This window comes from Temnothorax americanus, unplaced genomic scaffold (assembly GCF_048541705.1).
Source record: "Temnothorax americanus isolate GAGA-0224 unplaced genomic scaffold, ASM4854170v1 Scaffold3, whole genome shotgun sequence".
NCBI classification, from domain to species: Eukaryota; Metazoa; Arthropoda; class Insecta; order Hymenoptera; family Formicidae; genus Temnothorax; species Temnothorax americanus.
Window position 1 is genome coordinate 9,263,392 of NW_027509442.1, and position 18,276 is coordinate 9,281,667.

Genomic DNA, 18,276 nt, shown 5'->3' on the forward strand with positions numbered 1-18,276 from the left:
TCGTAAATTGCGTTGAATGCACATTCTTGACAGTCATTGTTGAACAATCTATGAACCCTCTATTCTAGTCGACACACCGCTTGTTCCACTAAATCCGTGCCAACCGTCGCCATGTGGTGCGAATGCTATGTGCCGTGAAATTTCTGGCTCGGCCTTCTGCACTTGCTTACCCGATTTTTACGGAAATCCGTACGAGGGTTGTAGACCTGAGTGCGTAATTAACTCCGACTGTACCTCCAATCGAGCTTGTATAAGGAATAGATGTCAAGACCCTTGCCCAGGAACATGTGGTGTCAATGCGATTTGCGAAGTCATCAATCACATACCGGCATGCAGCTGTCAACTGAGATATACCGGAGACCCATTCAGATACTGCCTGCTCATGCAAGAAACTCGTAAGTGGATTCAAGCACCTGTCCGTCATTATTAATTGTTTATGGAAACATCATCTCACCTTTTGATCGATCTTGTATAGCTCCTGTAAGCGACCCTTGTCAGCCATCACCGTGCGGTCCGAATAGTCGATGCCTCAATGTAAACGGAAAAGTCAGCTGTTCGTGTCTCCCCACCTACCAAGGAACTCCTCCCGACTGCAAACCTGAGTGTATCGTTAGCACAGAATGCCCTATGAATCGCGCGTGTGTCAATCAGAAATGCGTTGATCCGTGTCCAGGTGTATGTGGTATCAACGCAAAGTGCGACACCCTGTCCCACAGCCCATTCTGCAGTTGCGGACCCGGTCAGATTGGAGATCCCTTCGTCAAGTGTTTCGACATGCCCTGTAAGTCCCAGAAGAAGTCCATCGCGAGAATATCGCGTCGCTGAAAGCGGTCTTACGTACGGAAATTGTTATTCAATTTTATTCCAGTAATGCCTACACCAACGCTACAAGTAAATCCCTGCGTCCCATCACCCTGCGGCCCGTTCTCCACGTGTCAAGACAGAGGAGGCTATCCGTCTTGCACGTGCATGCCCAATTACATTGGCTCGCCACCTTACTGCCGCGCCGAATGTACAATCAACTCTGATTGCACCAGCAATAAAGCCTGCATCAGAGAAAAATGCGGAGACCCCTGTCCTGGATCCTGCGGTTTTAATGCCTTGTGCACTGTAATCAACCATACTCCGGCTTGCACGTGTCCCGATGGATACACGGGTGATCCCTTCAACAATTGTTACCTGGCGCCCATGCGTAAGAACTTTCGTCATATTATTGCCCGCATATGTTTTTTTTTCTTCCCATAAACTAATAATACAAAACAATCATCGTTAAACTCACACTTGCATCTTTCGACACAGAAATTCCTACAGTAACGTCAGATCCATGTAACCCGTCGCCATGCGGGCTCAATGCCAAGTGTCGTAACGGAATCTGCACTTGCGTACCTGAATATCGTGGCGATCCGTATCGAGAATGTCGGCCGGAGTGCGTGCAGAATTCCGACTGTCCATTTAATAGAGCTTGCGCGAATAACAAGTGCGTGGATCCCTGCATTGGAATTTGCGGCCAGAATGCGGAATGCGCGGTTATCAATCATGTATCCACTTGTAGCTGCGTCAAGGATCACGAAGGCGATCCGTTTACCCTCTGTAGACGCGTGCAACGTGAGTCTCCCTGCTATTTGTTTACTTCCCGAGAAAGCCCTGCCATTGGAAAGAAAAACCACTAATTTTACCACCTTACATCTCGATAGCACGCGTCAAACCTTGCGAGCCTTCCCCCTGCGGACCCAACAGCGTTTGCCGTGAATTCGGCGATCAAGCCTCATGTTCTTGCCTACCTGGTTACTTCGGAATCCCGAAAAGCTGCAGACCCGAGTGTCTCGTTAGCACCGATTGCGAACAGAGCAAGGCTTGCGTGAACATGAGATGTCGCAATCCCTGTGAAAATGCTTGCGGCCAGAATGCTCTATGCGTTGTGCGAAATCATAATCCAATTTGCAGGTGCCCCGTTCAGCATTCCGGTGACCCGTTTGTCAACTGTTTCCTCATAAGTAAGTAACCGCCCAGGGTACTCCAAACAACGCAAACACCTAAGAGTCATTATTATAGACGTCTAAAACTCTCTCTCTCTCTTAACGTTTAGATCTATGAGAGGGGTGAGTCTTTTGGACGTCTTTTTGAATGGCTCTTCGATTGTGTTTGTTATCTTTGAGATGTCTTTTTCTTAACTTTGAAACAAATAATGAATTTCTTTTTTTCATCGCCAGCAACACCGGACGTAGAACCCATCAAGGACCCGTGTTACCCCTCACCGTGTGGATTGAACTCGCAGTGCGCGGTATCCGCCGATAATACACCCTCCTGCTCCTGTTTGCCCACCTTCATAGGATCTCCAAACAATTGTAGACCTGAATGCCATGTAAACAGCGAATGTCCCACCAATCGAGCATGCATTAAGCAGAAATGTACCGACCCGTGCGTTGGATCGTGCGGATTCAATGCACTATGCCAAGTCACTTTGCACCAAGCTCGATGCACTTGTCCCGAACCATACACTGGAGACCCATTCACAGTTTGCTCTGAGATAATATGTAAGAAAATCCCCGCTTTACCCGTATCAACTGATCTGATGGATATTACTCTGGCATCTTGTTCAACATTTTGATCTCTAAAACTTGATTTCTTGATCTCTAGATCTTGTAAATATCATTATTGTACATAACTGATGTTTCTAAAAGTGCTGCACGTCAGTTTCTTTTGTCACATATTGATCTTGCATCATTTTTCAAATATTATACTCAACTACTTATCATATACCGAGATATGCGCAAAATATCTTTTTAAATATATATGTATTATACATGTTGCACCTTTATATACATGTATAAAAGACATGTACGATGCATGAAACAAATGTACATTTATTTACTTTTATTCTTATATGCAAATATCTCTATATTTCTGGAAATGTTAATTTACGTTATAATGTATATTATAATATACACTGCATGCAAGAACTTTAAATCGTAGCTACGAATGTGGAATTAATTATGCGTTTTCTGCTGTTATTTTAGCAACTCCAGCACCACCGGTACCGTCTAGACCGTGCAGTCCTTCACCGTGTGGAATAAACACGTATTGCCACGAGAGATTCGACACGGCCATTTGCGAGTGCGTACCAAACTACAGAGGCAATCCGTACCAAGGCTGTCAACCCGAGTGCCTAATGAATACCGATTGCCCGAAATCGCAAGCGTGCATAAAGACGAGATGTCAAGATCCTTGCCCTGGTACTTGCGGCGTTGGTGCGATTTGCACCATATCCAATCACGTCCCCATTTGCTCGTGCCCGTTGCCGACGATCGGAGACGCTTTCACGCTATGCCAAGTCCCTGTGGAAGGTAACTTTGCTACCCATATCTTTAATTACGTCATTATTTAATCTTTTATCTCTCAACGTGAATCAAAGAAGTTGAATCTCGCACGTAAAAAGTTAAACAAAGCTACATTTCTTAAGCCTCCTTTTCTTCTTATGACGAACGTTATTAATTGCTTATTTTTGTATTCAGATACTAAAGAAACAGATCCATGCTATCCATCACCGTGCGGACCGAATACTGTCTGCGAGAAAGTTGGCAATACAGCAATTTGTAAATGTTTGCCTGGGCTGCAAGGTGTTGCAACGAGTGTAACTGGTTGTCATCCGGAATGCGTTCTCAGCTCGGATTGTCCGGGCGACAAAGCTTGCATACAGAGTAAATGCAAAGATCCCTGCTCTCAAAATGTATGCGGCAGCAAGGCAGTGTGTAAGACGATCAATCACAGCCCACTTTGCAGCTGCCCGTCTCCGTTGATCGGCAATCCCTTCGAGGAATGTTATACAAAGATCGGTAAATATAGAAAAAAATTAAATCTGATATAAAATATATTATATTACATTCTCTAATTCTTTTCCTGTTGTTCAAAAACACGCGTTTTTGTTTTAGAAACCAATCCTTGCAGTCCCTCGCCTTGCAATTATAACGGCGAGTGCAGAGTGAGAAATGGCGTCGCGATTTGCATCTATCCTGAGTGCGTTATTAACTCAGACTGTTCGCGTGATAAAGCCTGCTTCTCACAAAAATGCAGAGATCCCTGCATCGGCGCGTGCGGCATCAATTCTATCTGTCAGACCGTTAATCACAAACCAATATGTTCCTGCCCAGTTGGATTCACGGGCAATGCACGAGTTCAGTGCACAATTCCAGCCCTTGAAGGTACATTTGTATATAGAATATACTGACCTATATATTTTTTTGAAATTTCGACATGCAGTGTTATTATTGTAATTTATTATTTTGCAAATTTAAACTAATCTAACTGTAACAAAGTATTAATATCTCTATATTTCTGGTAATAATATCTCTCTATTAATATATCAAGAAATAATTACGTTTAAAGTTAAATTTATTAAGAGAGATGTTTTTTTATTGTATGCGATAAAATTTTAATTTTAATTATATCTTTGCAGAACCAATCCCAGAATGCACACAAAATTCCGAGTGCTCGAACGACAAGACTTGCTTCAATCAAAAGTGCGTTGATCCGTGTACTCTCGATTCTTGTGGCCTTAATAGTCGCTGCCATGTACAAATGCACAGAGCTATATGTGTCTGCAATGATGGCTACACGGGATATCCTCAGCAATATTGCCATCAACGTACGTTAAACAAATACTAAAGTTAAAAATTTAACTGACATATTTCTTTCTGCTGTTATATATAATCAACTTTATTAATATTTTTCTTTACAGTCGGTTGTCGCAGCGATGGCGAATGCTCATTGATTCAATCTTGTATTAATAACGAGTGTATTGATACCTGCCTGGTTACACAGTGCGGTGTTAACGCATTATGTACCGCAGACGGATATCATAAGACTCGATGTTATTGTCCTGATGGATATACGGGTAATCCTTACGAAATATGCGAAAGGCCTGAGTGCACTAGCGACAACGATTGTGCTTCATCTTTGGCCTGCCGCAACTTGAGATGCGTCAATCCTTGTAACTGTCCACCACCAGCATTGTGCAATGTCGTCAATCATCGACCAATATGTAAATGTCCACCTGGTTACGTGGGTAATCCTTATACTTCGTGTCTCATGGGTAAGAATCCTTTTTAATATGAGTTTTATAAAAAAGTTTGTAAAGCATACTAAAAACATATTAAAAATTAGGAAGTAATATTTACTCTGTAAAATGAGAAATAATTACATAAAGAATTATATTGTTAAATTATTGTTACTAAAAAGTTGAGAACTTACATTTATCATAAAAAATAATAATTTAGATTAGACTGCTTTCTAAAAAAATTATTAAATGGCTAACAATTATGATTTGGTAATACTTATACAATATTTATTGTTATTCTAGATCTATTAGAACCAGAGGTCGAATGTCAAGTCGACGCCGATTGTCCCAGCAAATTGGCATGTTTCAATGGTATTTGCAAAGATCCATGCGCAGAAACGAAACCATGTATTGTTAGTGCCAAATGTAGCGTCGTAGATACCTTACCGATGAGAACAATGATCTGCGAATGTCTACCGAACTTTGCTGGTGATGCCACCGTTGCTTGCGTGCCAGGTAGATTTTTATTCAAACAAATATATATATTAATATAGAAAAACATCTAAAATTAATAAAATAAATTACTTTTTTTTTTAATGAATAAAATGATTCAGTATATGACAAAAGCATTGAATAATAACTGAATTGTGAATATTTTGTATATTTTTAGTGGACAAACAAATCGCAGCGATATGCGAGAGTGATTCGCAATGTACACCAGACATGGCCTGTCTAAATCGTCGGTGCATCAATCCGTGCATTGTTAATCCATGTGCAGCAAATGCAGAGTGTCACATTGAAAATCATCGCCGCATATGTCAGTGTCCTCACGGCTATGTCGGCGATCCGTTCATAAATTGCTATGAAGGTATTGTATCGCATTTTTTTATGTAAGCAGTTGTGCGTTTCTTATATTTCTCTCCTTTCTCATCCACAGAAAATATAGTTCTTCCGGAATGCAGAGTAAACACCGAGTGCCCGTCTGACAAAGCGTGCATAAATCAACTATGCCAAGATCCGTGCTCCAGCAATCGCTGCGGTTTAAACGCGGAATGTATCACAATCAATCATCATCCTTCTTGTCACTGCCAACACGGTTTAGCCGGTGATCCGCAAGCTCAATGCTTCAGACGTAAGTTTCTTAGAGATTTATCATTTTTAAGAATTGTCATAGTTCTATAAAAAATTAATGTATGCATAAATCTTGAGATGAGATTAAAATAATCATTTTTTTAAACTTATTTTAAACAACAAGTCTGATGCATATTAATGGCAAAATAAAGATCTCAAATGTATTGAAGACTAATCTAAAAGCTTCTTATTACTTTGGATATTGCACTCAATCCTTAACTTTCATTTCTCTCTCTCTCTTCTTTTTTAGCGGAATGTAAAACAGACAACGATTGTCCTTATGACAAGACCTGCCGGAACGACAACTGCGTCACTCCGTGTCTCATCGGTGATGTCGTGTGCGGTCGGGGTGCGGAATGCACAGCGGTATTTCACAGAGCTCAATGCATTTGTCCGCAAGGTACTCAAGGCGATCCACGCGTGGCCTGCATCTCCGCGATCTGCCATTATAATGAAGATTGCGCCGATCACGAGGCTTGCGATAGACTGAACAGAGTCTGTAGACCGGTTTGCGATGACGATGCATGTGGCGAAGCCGCGATTTGTGTCGCGCGCGATCATCAGCCGAAGTGCACGTGTCCTCCGGGTACTACCGGAAATCCGTATATAAAATGCATTGGTATGTTGATTCTTAAAGTGTTATTTTATTGTTGATTTTATTGAAAAAGAGTTGAGTTTAAATTGATCGACAAAAAGTAGCGATGGTTTCAAGATATTCCGTGCAATACATATATATGATTTTTAGGTGAACCTTTCATTGAGCTGGAATGCACGCAGGACAGCGATTGCCCATTGAATTTTGCTTGCATTAACCACAAATGCCAAGACCCGTGCTTGTCCGCCGGTATGTGCACCAGTGAACAAGAGTGCAAAGTCCTGAACACGGCACCGCTTCGTACGATGATCTGCTTGTGTCCACCGAACACGATCACCGATGTTAACGGCCAGTGCAAGCAGATTGGTACGTGTCAGTCTTAAACTGCGTCGGCATCAGAAATAACATTTCGTGTAATGTTAGTCAATATCCTTTTTGACTATAACGGATGTGTTGCAGTGTTGGGCGACGTACAATGTCATCTCGATCAAGATTGCGCCAACCACGAGACGTGTTTGAACGGAAAATGCGTCGATGCCTGTTTGACAACTCAGTGCGGTTTTAACGCGCAATGTAAATCCACGTCACACACTGGTATCTGCTTCTGTTCTCAAGACTTCACCGGCAACGCTTACATAGAATGCATAAGAGGTAAATGCGAAAATTGAAATCACAAGTTGAAGCGTTTCTTGCAATTATTGTTGTCTTTTATTTCCTTAGGACGTATGTGTCATTAATTATATAATTTTTGTTGCAGTTCCACTCGCTCCATTGCCAGGACCTCGACCAGAATGCTACACGAATAGTGAATGTGCGCGCGATAGGCAATGCATAAATTTACTCTGCGTAAATCCGTGCGTCGCTGGCGATTCTTGCGGCAGGAGCTCTCTATGTCACGTCGACAATCATAATCCGATTTGCAAGTGTCCGATCGGCTACATCGGCGATCCCACGACCAAGTGCATACCACGTAAGGATCGTTACAATTAAAGATTATATTGTCAAGAAATCGTGTTTTAAACAGTTTTTTTTTTTTCATATTACGATATTTTTGATCGTAGCGGAGATCACGCCCGAGTGCGTATCGAATAGCGAGTGTGCAGGAAACTATGCATGCGTCAATAGTGCGTGTATTAATCCCTGCAACTGCGGACCCAACGCCAAGTGTAACGTCGTAAATCATTATCCTTCTTGCGTGTGTCCACCGGGCTACTCTGGAAACCCTCAGTTAGGATGCTTCAAGCGTAAGTAGCATTTGTTCTATCTTCTTTGTACAGCGAGTGAAGTTATTAATGTTAACAGTACATTGTTAAATTTGTAGTCAAATCATACTCATTTTGAGTCATTTGAATCATTCCTATAGATTGCCACTGCTCCTGCTCAATATGTCATTAATTTAACTAAACCAATAAAGTTAAAATAATACTGTTTTGTGTTAAAATAATAAATTTTGACACACATGGTAATTAAAAATAATAAAATATTATTTAATTCAAAGTACTGGTTTAAATTTCGTCCTTTAATATTTAACAGTGTATATTTCATGTCACAAGAATCCCTCAATTTTTAACGCATTTCTAATTGCGATTATCTATTTCAGTCGACTGCGAATATGACAGCGAGTGCGACTACGCGGCTACCTGCTACAACGGCCAATGTGTGAACCCTTGCATCTTGGACAACAAATGTGCCATCAACGCAGAATGCTACGGCAAGAATCATCGATCGGCTTGTCGTTGCGGTCCAGGTTATTACGGCAATCCGCAGGCTCATTGCCAGAGAGTCGAATGTAACACTGACCACGATTGTCCCAATAATCTGGCTTGTAACGATGGCCGCTGCATAAATCCGTGCGCCGAGAATTCGCTCTGCGCGCAAAATGCCGTTTGCTACGTCCAGGATCACGTTGCGTCCTGCCGTTGCCCTGAAAACATTCCGCTGGGCAATCCGTTCTCCTATTGCGAGCGACATGCCGTAGAGGAATTCGAGCCGGAGTGCAGAGTTGACATCGACTGTTCGGATAAGTTGGTGTGCATCCGGGAAAAGTGTATCGATCCTTGCCCGGTCATCAAGCCGTGTCTAGAGAACGCTCGTTGCGACGTTCTCGATACGGTTCCTGTAAGGACTATGATTTGCACTTGCCCGGAGGGTTGGATCACCGACGTCGACGGTGTATGCAGGCCAAGTAAGCGGAGCTAGATACCATTTGAATTTCAGAAATAATATAAATGTTTGAAAATAATCCATAATTCATAATTTATTCCAATTTTGTAGTACAATTGACGGTCATTGGAACGTGCACGACGAACGACGATTGCAGCGATCGCGAGGCGTGCATCAACAGGCAATGTCGCAACCCGTGTAACTGCGGTACCAACGCCGCTTGCTACGTGAGGAACCACAAGCCGATCTGCTCGTGCGAGCAGGGCTATCAAGGCAATCCTGAAATCGCCTGTCACTCCGTCGAGTGCCGGCACGATAGCCAGTGCACGCTCGACAAGACCTGCGAAAATAACAATTGTGTGAACCCGTGCCTGGTCAAGGACCCGTGCGGCACCAATGCCGAGTGCTTCCCGAACAACCACGTGGCTGACTGCCGCTGCCGCAAGGGCTATCACGGCAATCCTCTGGATCGCTGCCGCGTGATCGGCTGCTACAGCAACGGCGATTGTCCGGGTGATCACTCGTGCATCAATATGCAGTGCATCGATCCCTGCATCCATGACAATCCCTGCTCGCCTCGCGCGGAATGCAGGGTCCTGAACCACTTGCCGATATGCCGCTGCCCGTCGGGCTTCACCGGAAACCCGTACGTCAACTGCCAGCCGGAAGTCAGGCCCGAGTGCAGGGAGGACAGTGACTGTCCGGACTCACTCGCCTGTCTGAGCAACAAGTGCCAGATCCCATGTCCGATTATACAACCGTGCACCGAACCGTCCGAGTGTCGTGTCCTGCCGACGCATCCAATACGCACCATGGTATGCGTGTGTCCTAGCGGGTACGTCAGCAGCGGCAGCGGCACTTGCCGGGCCACCACGCCGATCCTGAAGGTCGAGTGCACCAAGGACGACGACTGTTCCTCGGAACGGTCCTGCGTGAACGCGATCTGTAGGGACCCTTGCGCGTGCGGACCCAATGCGGTTTGCAATGTCATCAATCACAAGCCGATATGCTCATGCACGCTGGGATACGACGGAAATCCTGATATTCTTTGTACAAGAGGTAAGTTTCCGCTTAGAGAGAGCCATTTCCTTTGGCTTAAGACGTTTTACGTTAGTAAAACTTGCGAAAACCCTGATGGAAATATTTTACTGAAAATATATAATAAAAATGTATAATGAAATTTTACTGAAATGTATTTAAAATTCTCAATTGGCCCCCCATTTCATTATTATTCCATCAGTATTTCAGTAAAAATTCAGTTTTACTTAAATTCAATAAATTTAATGACATCTAATATTAAAACAAAAATTTTTATTACTTTTCAATAGTATAATTTAACTTTCCTTATATTTTTCACAGTATTACATTCAATAACATTTTTCAATAACTTTCATTTCACTTTTCATCGATTTTATAGTATTTCCAGCAAAATATTTCTATCTCGGGAAGTCTTATATTTTAATTATAATTATATATCAATTATTGTGTAAAATAATGTTGTATTTTGATATTTAGTTGCAGGATGCAGAACGGACGGCGATTGCAGCGGTTCGCACGCGTGTGTCCAACGCAACTGCGTGCCGGCGTGCTCGCCGTTTTTGGCTTCCTGCGGCAAGAACGCGGTGTGCCACGGCATTAATCACAAGGCTATCTGCGAATGTTCACCTGGCTATGGTGGCAATCCGCGGGTCTCCTGCGTCCTACTAGGATGCAGATCTAACTCTGACTGTCCTACCAATAAGGCTTGCATCAACAATCGTTGTGAAAATCCTTGCGTGCAGAATCCATGTACCGGCAATATGGACTGTAACGTTTACAATCACGTTGTGGAATGTGCTTGTCCGTCTGGCTACGTCGGCGATGTTAAATCAGGATGTACTAAAGGTAAAAGGATGAAATCCGCTTTGTCTTCATTCAAATCAATATATAATTGATCCTTCGATTTTAATCTTTTGTTCCTCTTATAGTTAAGGAGAAATGCAAGGCAGACAACGAATGCCCATCCCAGACCGCGTGTTTCAACGGACAATGCATCAATCCGTGCACTAAGATCGCACCGTGCGGCATTAACGCCGAATGTAAAGTCCTGGACACCAGTCCGATCAGAACCATGATATGCGAATGTCTCCCAGGATACCGTGGGAACGCGATTGTCCGCTGCGATCCAGTTCCAGCGGAAATATGCCCGCTCGGGAAGGGCCAGATTCGCGATGAATACGGCAATTGCATCTGTCCGCTTGGATTCGGTAAGGACGCGAACGACGTTTGCATACCTTGTCGCAGACAGTCTAACATGGTGATAAACGAGGAAGGCTATTGCGTGTGCGACTTGGAAAAGGGCTTCAGCATAGACGAATACGGTCGCTGCGTGTGCCCGACGCGATACGGATACGGAATAGACACACACGGATATTGCAGACAGAGTAAGCCGGCCGTTTAATTTCATATATCGATCAAGGGATGTTTCCCCTCTCACATGATTTCGCTAATCTATCGTCGCGGTTAATTTCAGTTGGTATAATCGAATGCAGACGTAATGACGATTGCGCCGATGACAGATACTGCGATAAAGTCACTCATACTTGTCAAGATCCCTGTAAGAAGCAACAGTGTGGCGTACACGCGCTCTGCAACGCTACCAGACACCAAGCTGTTTGTATCTGCGTCAACGGCTACTTGGGCAATCCGTACACCCAATGCTGTACGTTTAAAATTTGCAAAAATAAGCATGTGGTCTCGGTTATTACGTTGCAAATATTCATAAGATTTGATACATAAGCTTTCAGATAGGACAGGATATAGTTTGTTATTTTCAACCTATTTTTTTAAATCAAGAACTGCGTTTTTAAATAATGACAAGTTAATCGATACGGAGCAATGTTTGAGGAATCGTTTTAATGCATATCTTTTCCATTCTTCAGACGACAGAAAGGATGGCCGAACAGATTTCCCTAGACCGGAAATGGACGTGAGCTGCCTGTCGGATGGAGTACAGGTCGTAATACATCTGCAGGATCAAGATTTCGACGGGGTTTTGTACGTTAAAGGACGTAGCAAAGACGAACAGTGCAGACGAGTTGTCTCGATACCGGCCGAAACTGATCACAAAACAGAGACGTTCAAAGTTGCATTTGGCAATTGCGGACTTATACACGTGAATGTTAGTTGAATAGCATTGTATTTTAATTGTATCAATGGCTTATATTGTATCACTCACAAAAGATATTTACATTATTTTGATTCATCTTTCAGGGACAGGCTAGCTTTGTGCTTGTTATACAGAAACATCCGAAATTGATGACTTATAAAGCACAAGCTTATCATATTAAATGTATATATCAAACTGGAGAACAAAACGTTACTCTCGGCTTTAATGTCTCCATGTTGACGACTGCTGGAACAATTGCTAACACCGGCCCACCACCTATATGCGTAATGAAAATAGTTGCACAGAATGGAAATGAAATTAATTCGGCCGAAATTGGGGATAATTTAATGCTCCAAGTGGAAGTTCAACCCTCAAGTAAGTATTGAATTTTACTTATAGCAACGCTTCGTATGTGCTTTTAATTACTATTCCAGCACTCTAGGCTACTTTTGCTGTAAGATACGATAAATAAACATAATATATTGCAGCTATTTATGGTGGATTCGCACGAAATTGCGTCGCTAAAACTATGGAAGATAATTTGGAGAACGAGTACATCGTAACGGATGAGAATGGTTGCGCGACAGATTCTACAATATTCGGAGAATGGGAACAAAATCCCGAGACTCAATCGTTAATGGCTAGCTTTAACGCGTTCAAGTTTCCCAGCAGCGACAATATAAGATTCCAGTGCAATATACGCGTGTGCTTCGGACGCTGTCAACCTGTGAGTACCCGCTTGCGACTCATAATTTGCAATCATTTTGTACGCATGAGCCAAAATGCAAATTCTGACAATAAAAATATTAATGTTTTTAAAATAAAAATGTGAACGTATCTTTTCTATTAACAGGTTAATTGTCGCGGTTATAACGCCTTTGGTCGTCGTCGCAGAGACGTTGATTCCGAGAATAATGACACATCTCTAAGTGTATCTGATGGATATGAAGGTCAACTTCGTGAAGAGATAACTATTCAATCTAACTTAATATTCACTCTGGAAAGGAGAGAGGAGAGGTACACAGCAGATCCAGCTGAAGGTAAGGCATAGTATGCGCAAAGAAATAACAACTTTCACGTATAACGTATTGGAATAAAGAAAGTAATCATTCTTGCTCCTTTTGCTACATTTCAGCTCCTTCAGCCCAAAGAGTGGAAGATATCTGTGTTTCTATGGTCGGCTTTATCATAGCATTAATAATTACGGCGCTTTTAGCACTGGTTGCCGTAGCTATTGCTGTGTCATGCTGGCTTATGGCGTATCGACGTCAGCCAAAGACTGCTGGACCACTGCCACACCCACCAGAGTTCCCAAACCCCTTGTTCACTACTGAATCTGTAGCTGAACCTTCTCCTGACTATCACCTATCGTAAGTCCCTTAGAGTAATATTTTATAAATAACATAAATTTTTTATAATTCTCGTGGAATGCATCTCAGACCATTCGTCCTATTGGTCGGTTTTGCATTTCTGTATACAACTCCTCCAATGACTATCACTTCGTCTTTTTGTACTCTTCTTTTCAAGGGTTCAAACAATAAAAGTCACTGTTATACATTACGAGTCATGATATATACATACTATTTATGACGATGGTTTGCTTCCATTATCTACTTGCAAGCAAAAACACGGGACTATCTCTCTTTCGCGCGTGCATTTTTTCTTCTATTATTTTCTCTAGTCAGTGGAGGATTTGTTAAATATAATGCTGCGAATTTAATTCCTGTGTAAAGTCAACGAATTAGTCTAATATAGCTTTCTTATTGCGAAAATAGGTAATTGTACATTTTATCTAATAAAACGCTAACGAAATATTTTTAAAAATTTTGGTTATTTTTTCCCCTTCTTCCTCCATTATAGTTTGTGACGTATTAATAAATATATAGGTATATAAAATATAATTTTGCAATTCATAAATTTATTTTAGTGACTTACTCTTTATAATACATATACATATATGTATAAGATGTTTCTTAATAATATCATTAGATATACGTTACAACAAGCTTACAAAGCATTATTTCATTATATGAAATGAGAAAGTTAATAATATCAATATTTATAGATCTTTATATATCGCGAAGTATATTTTATACAATTTGTAACAAACGTAATGTTATATAAATAATTTTACATATAATTTGAGCTTTATTGGCCGATATCTTGTTAACATTATTTGACAAATGCATTTGCTGTACGCTATTCATAAAAAGAATAGTAAAAATATTTTGTTGTATATTATCCTTTAATAACTGCGATTGGTCGTAATTTAATGCATTTCTTGGAAATTCCAGCTGCGTGGCAAGTATTAACAACATCTGTCACATTTTTATAGGACTCCGGTGCTTCCTCCATGACTAATTTCGGTGAAGCAACCCGAATAGATATGCCTAACTCTTCCAATTTGTTCAGAACTTGCATATAATCCAAGTTTCTACGTGATTTCGCTCTTGAGAGAGCACGACCCTGTAAAATATTTTTTTGCGTATAGGGGACTTTTACATCATTACTCATATAATATAAGCGTATTACTTGTAGAATTAAAGTTATAAATTAAAGATGGATATATATAAATGACATATAAAATTTATACAATCCCTATACTTACAGCACCATGGCACGTTGACCCAAACGTTTCTTTCATACCCCGTTCCGTACCAGTTAAAACATAACTGCATGTACCCATTGTACCACCGATTAAAACTGGTTGGCCCGTTAACTGATAATCTACAGGAATCAAAGGATGATGCGGTGGAAAGGCTCTTGTTGATCCCTTTGAACGAAATACATTTTTATCACGTATATATAAGAATTGTTTTATATTTACATCAATATCAAAATTAAGTTATTATTCTCAGTTGTAATATATGTGTCGCAAACGCTTACCTTTCTATGAACTAAAAGTGTCTTCTGTTTTCCTTCAACTACGTGTTCTTCTATTTTGGCAATATTATGAGACACATCATAAATGACGTGCATATCTAAATCATCGGGAGATGAGTCGAATTGTTTTGCAAACGCCTGTCGGCTAAGGAATGTCATAGAACTCCTGTTAACCCACGCAAAATTGGCAGCAGCTGCCATCGCTTTCAAATAATCTTGACCTTCTTGAGATTTAATATGAGCACACGCAAGCTGCCTGTCATTGGTTTCAATATTGTCACGCTTCATAGCTTTTTCCATTTGTACAAGGGCATCTGAAATGTTATTTCATTATATAAAACATCATATAATTTTTACAATAGTTTCTAGAAATTAAAGAGAAAAAAAAGAGAAAGAGAACGTATATAATTTATAACCTGTAGCAACTTGATGACCAAACCCTCTGCTGCCCGAATGGATCATAACACAAATTTGTCCTTTCTCTTCGATGCCCATTTTACATGCTGCCCACTTATCATAGATTTCATCTACAACTTGAATCTCCGCATAATGGTTCCCAGCTCCTAATGTACCTAACTAATAGAGAACATATTTGTAATATATAAACATTATAAATAATACACGTTTCTAAACATTTGTTACGTCGTACTTGAGGAAGTCCACGTTTCTTAGCTCTCATTGATACTTTTGATGGATCGGCATTAAGCATTCTTCCATATTCCTCACAATGTTCTTTGTCCTCAGCCCAAATGTAACCTAAGTGCATTTTGTATAAGTATTTTTATTTTATTAATACTTTTATTTCATCATTAATATTTTCTCTCCTTACCTTCTCGCAAAGACCAATCCATTCCCATTTCTAAAGCTTCCTCTAAATCTCGTGCATTCATGGGTATAATTCCTTTAGATCCAACGCCAACTGGGATGTGATCAAACATGCTTTGTGCAAGTTGCTCCTATAGAAAAGAATTTTTTTTTATACTATTATATATACATAACAGATATATATACATTATTATTTTACAATACATAAAATTATATAAAAATAATTATTAAAAAGTACAAATAAAAAATCGATATTTTACTTTTACTGGTAAAACATCTTTCTCGAACAACGTTGTTCGCAATAGACGAACACCACAATTAATATCAAAGCCCACACCACCAGGCGATACAATTGATTTTGGATCGTCCATGTCGAATGCTGCCATATTACCTGAATGTAATAATATTTATTTATTATTTTTTATTCTTTTTTTTTTTGACATGGTTAATTATCATAAAGAATCTTGGAGTTTACATGTTTGAAAAATATTTCAGAAAACGGAAGACGATATATTTTACCAATAGCAAAGCCATATCCAGAGTGTACATCTGGTAAACCGACAGATCTCCATACAATTCCAGGCAGAGCTGCCACATTAGCAATCTGTTTCATCCCAGGAAGGAAACCTCCGACTGCACCTGGCCGACATGCATTGCGCAACTCATCAAACATCAAACGCTCCAACGTGTTGTTCACATAAAACACTCCTTCAACCTTTAATCACAATTTATTCATATGATAAAATAAGTGCGTAACTATATAAATAATAGGGTAGCAATGAGCATTAAATTTTATAAAATGGCTGGCATCTATATATACACCTCTTAATGTCTATTTTGCTCCTACATTCTACATATACAATAGAAAAAAAGATTACCTTCATGTTAGGTTGAAAGCCTTTTTTGATTCTCCAACAACATTCATTTATTTTCTCCAAATATTTAAGCTCCTCCTGATATTGTCTTACCACCATTTTTCTACAAAAAAAAAAGAAAAAAAAAACAGTTAGAATACATATATAAAATGCATTAAAAATAAGAGACACATCAACATTATATATGAAGAAAAAATGTTTCTATGTACAAGATTATACAATCCTGTTTCAAAAGAGGGTATTTATTTAGAATAGCTACTGCACATCAAATATCGATGAAATTAGAGTATTTATTTAGAATAGCTACTGCAACTCAAATATCGATGAAATTAGGCTTAATCGATTCGTTTTTGCATAAAACGAAAGAATCTGGCAGAAAAATGCGGCGGTCTGTCCAACGAAGCGAGATATTTAACGTTAAAGTTGACGACTATCAGGTTATGAAACCTGTCATACCGACGAGATGTAGCGACTAGCGACTGTGGTAGCCGGTAGCGACATGAACATGACCCGCGGCCACATGCGCATGCTCTGTCCGCTCTGTGGCCACATGCGCATGCTCCGTGTCCGCACGCGCATGCAAAAGTGCGCGAATTTGAAACGTATGCATACTTATAATGCATAAATATAAATATGAACTTTTTATATACCAATTATTCTCTGCTTTAACAAATTATTTAACAAATAATTTGTTAAAGCAGAGAATAGTTCGTATATAAAAAGTACATATTTATATTTATGCATTATAAGTATGCATACGTTTTAAATTCGCGCACTTTTGCATGCGCGTGCGGACACGGAGCATGCGCATGTGGCCGCGGGGCATGTTTCTGTCGCTACCACAGTCGCTACATCGCGTCGGTATGACAGGTTTCAAACCTGAGAGTCGTCAACTTTAACGCTAAATATCTCGCTTCGCAGGGCAGACCGCCGCATTTTTCTGCCAGATTCTTTCGTTTTATGCAAAAACGAATCGATTAAGCCTAATTTCATCGATATTTGAGGTGCAGTAGCTATTCTAAATAAATACCAATAATTAATATTTTACGTATTTCGAAGTCAATGTGTCCGCAATACGAGCACACCTTATTACTTCTACTATGGTAATATACATGATGGAAAAATTCTTCCATCATGGTTATATACAATGCTTTTGCTTTCATGCAAAAATTTGCAGTTCATCCAGGTCCATCTAGCAATGGTTGACTATAAGCGCAACATGGATATATGGATAAAGCAGTTTGAGACAATTGTAATTATCGATCTATATGGAGCAGAAAGGAACCCCTGAAAAGCAGCCATCCTATTGACGCAATTAAATATTTTGACTGATAAAATACTTAGTACATATTTTACTAAATAGAGTAATAAAGAATATTAAAGATTTCATGATTAAACCCGATTATATTAAACATACACTTTATGTTGGTTTGTGTACAACGCGCGACGGCTTTAATGTGCACTGAGTGCGCACTGGCTCTGCCAGTGAAAAACGCTATATGGACCCGGCAGTGGCCGTGCCGTTAGGCCGTTAGCCAGGCGTTTATAAGCATCTTACGCGACGCGAAAGCGAGTGCGGCGCCAGAGGACGAGCCCGCGACGT

General features: G+C 40.5%; 2 protein-coding genes across 4 annotated transcripts in view; one reads left to right on the forward strand and one right to left on the reverse strand.

The window, feature by feature from the left end:
- The window catches only part of Dpy (fibrillin-like protein dumpy), an 82,644-nt gene extending 68,796 nt beyond the window's left edge, over positions 1-13,848 (forward strand). For both annotated transcript variants that reach the window (XM_077412319.1, XM_077412320.1), the window contains 29 exons: positions 69-395; positions 476-781; positions 869-1,192; positions 1,300-1,605; positions 1,695-1,994; positions 2,211-2,534; positions 3,018-3,344; positions 3,513-3,833; positions 3,930-4,199; positions 4,454-4,642; positions 4,736-5,089; positions 5,357-5,569; positions 5,724-5,921; positions 5,991-6,185; positions 6,435-6,803; positions 6,930-7,145; positions 7,239-7,430; positions 7,537-7,749; positions 7,841-8,023; positions 8,380-8,964; positions 9,054-10,001; positions 10,458-10,826; positions 10,910-11,365; positions 11,455-11,643; positions 11,864-12,102; positions 12,195-12,465; positions 12,579-12,817; positions 12,944-13,130; positions 13,226-13,848. In XM_077412319.1, the coding sequence (XP_077268445.1) occupies positions 69-395; positions 476-781; positions 869-1,192; positions 1,300-1,605; positions 1,695-1,994; positions 2,211-2,534; positions 3,018-3,344; positions 3,513-3,833; positions 3,930-4,199; positions 4,454-4,642; positions 4,736-5,089; positions 5,357-5,569; positions 5,724-5,921; positions 5,991-6,185; positions 6,435-6,803; positions 6,930-7,145; positions 7,239-7,430; positions 7,537-7,749; positions 7,841-8,023; positions 8,380-8,964; positions 9,054-10,001; positions 10,458-10,826; positions 10,910-11,365; positions 11,455-11,643; positions 11,864-12,102; positions 12,195-12,465; positions 12,579-12,817; positions 12,944-13,130; positions 13,226-13,464 (8,849 nt within the window). In that variant the 3' untranslated portion in view covers positions 13,465-13,848. The remainder of the gene's footprint in view (positions 1-68; positions 396-475; positions 782-868; positions 1,193-1,299; positions 1,606-1,694; positions 1,995-2,210; positions 2,535-3,017; positions 3,345-3,512; positions 3,834-3,929; positions 4,200-4,453; positions 4,643-4,735; positions 5,090-5,356; positions 5,570-5,723; positions 5,922-5,990; positions 6,186-6,434; positions 6,804-6,929; positions 7,146-7,238; positions 7,431-7,536; positions 7,750-7,840; positions 8,024-8,379; positions 8,965-9,053; positions 10,002-10,457; positions 10,827-10,909; positions 11,366-11,454; positions 11,644-11,863; positions 12,103-12,194; positions 12,466-12,578; positions 12,818-12,943; positions 13,131-13,225) is intronic.
- Positions 13,849-14,215: 367 nt separating this feature from the next.
- Rtcb (RtcB RNA ligase) lies at positions 14,216-17,162 on the reverse strand. 2 transcript variants are annotated; one of them, XM_077411324.1, is made up of 10 exons: positions 16,986-17,162; positions 16,677-16,776; positions 16,318-16,513; positions 16,059-16,189; positions 15,803-15,929; positions 15,623-15,729; positions 15,390-15,549; positions 14,977-15,287; positions 14,699-14,863; positions 14,216-14,556 (listed from the first exon to the last, which is right to left on the reverse strand). In XM_077411324.1, exons 2-10 carry the CDS (start codon positions 16,770-16,772, stop codon positions 14,329-14,331), a joined length of 1,521 nt encoding a protein of 506 aa, XP_077267450.1. In that variant the 5' UTR covers positions 16,773-16,776; positions 16,986-17,162; the 3' UTR covers positions 14,216-14,328. The 2 variants fall into 2 exon arrangements, with proteins under 2 accessions (XP_077267450.1, XP_077267449.1); XM_077411323.1 differs by having other exon boundaries at positions 16,938-17,162.
- Positions 17,163-18,276: the final 1,114 nt, after the last annotated feature.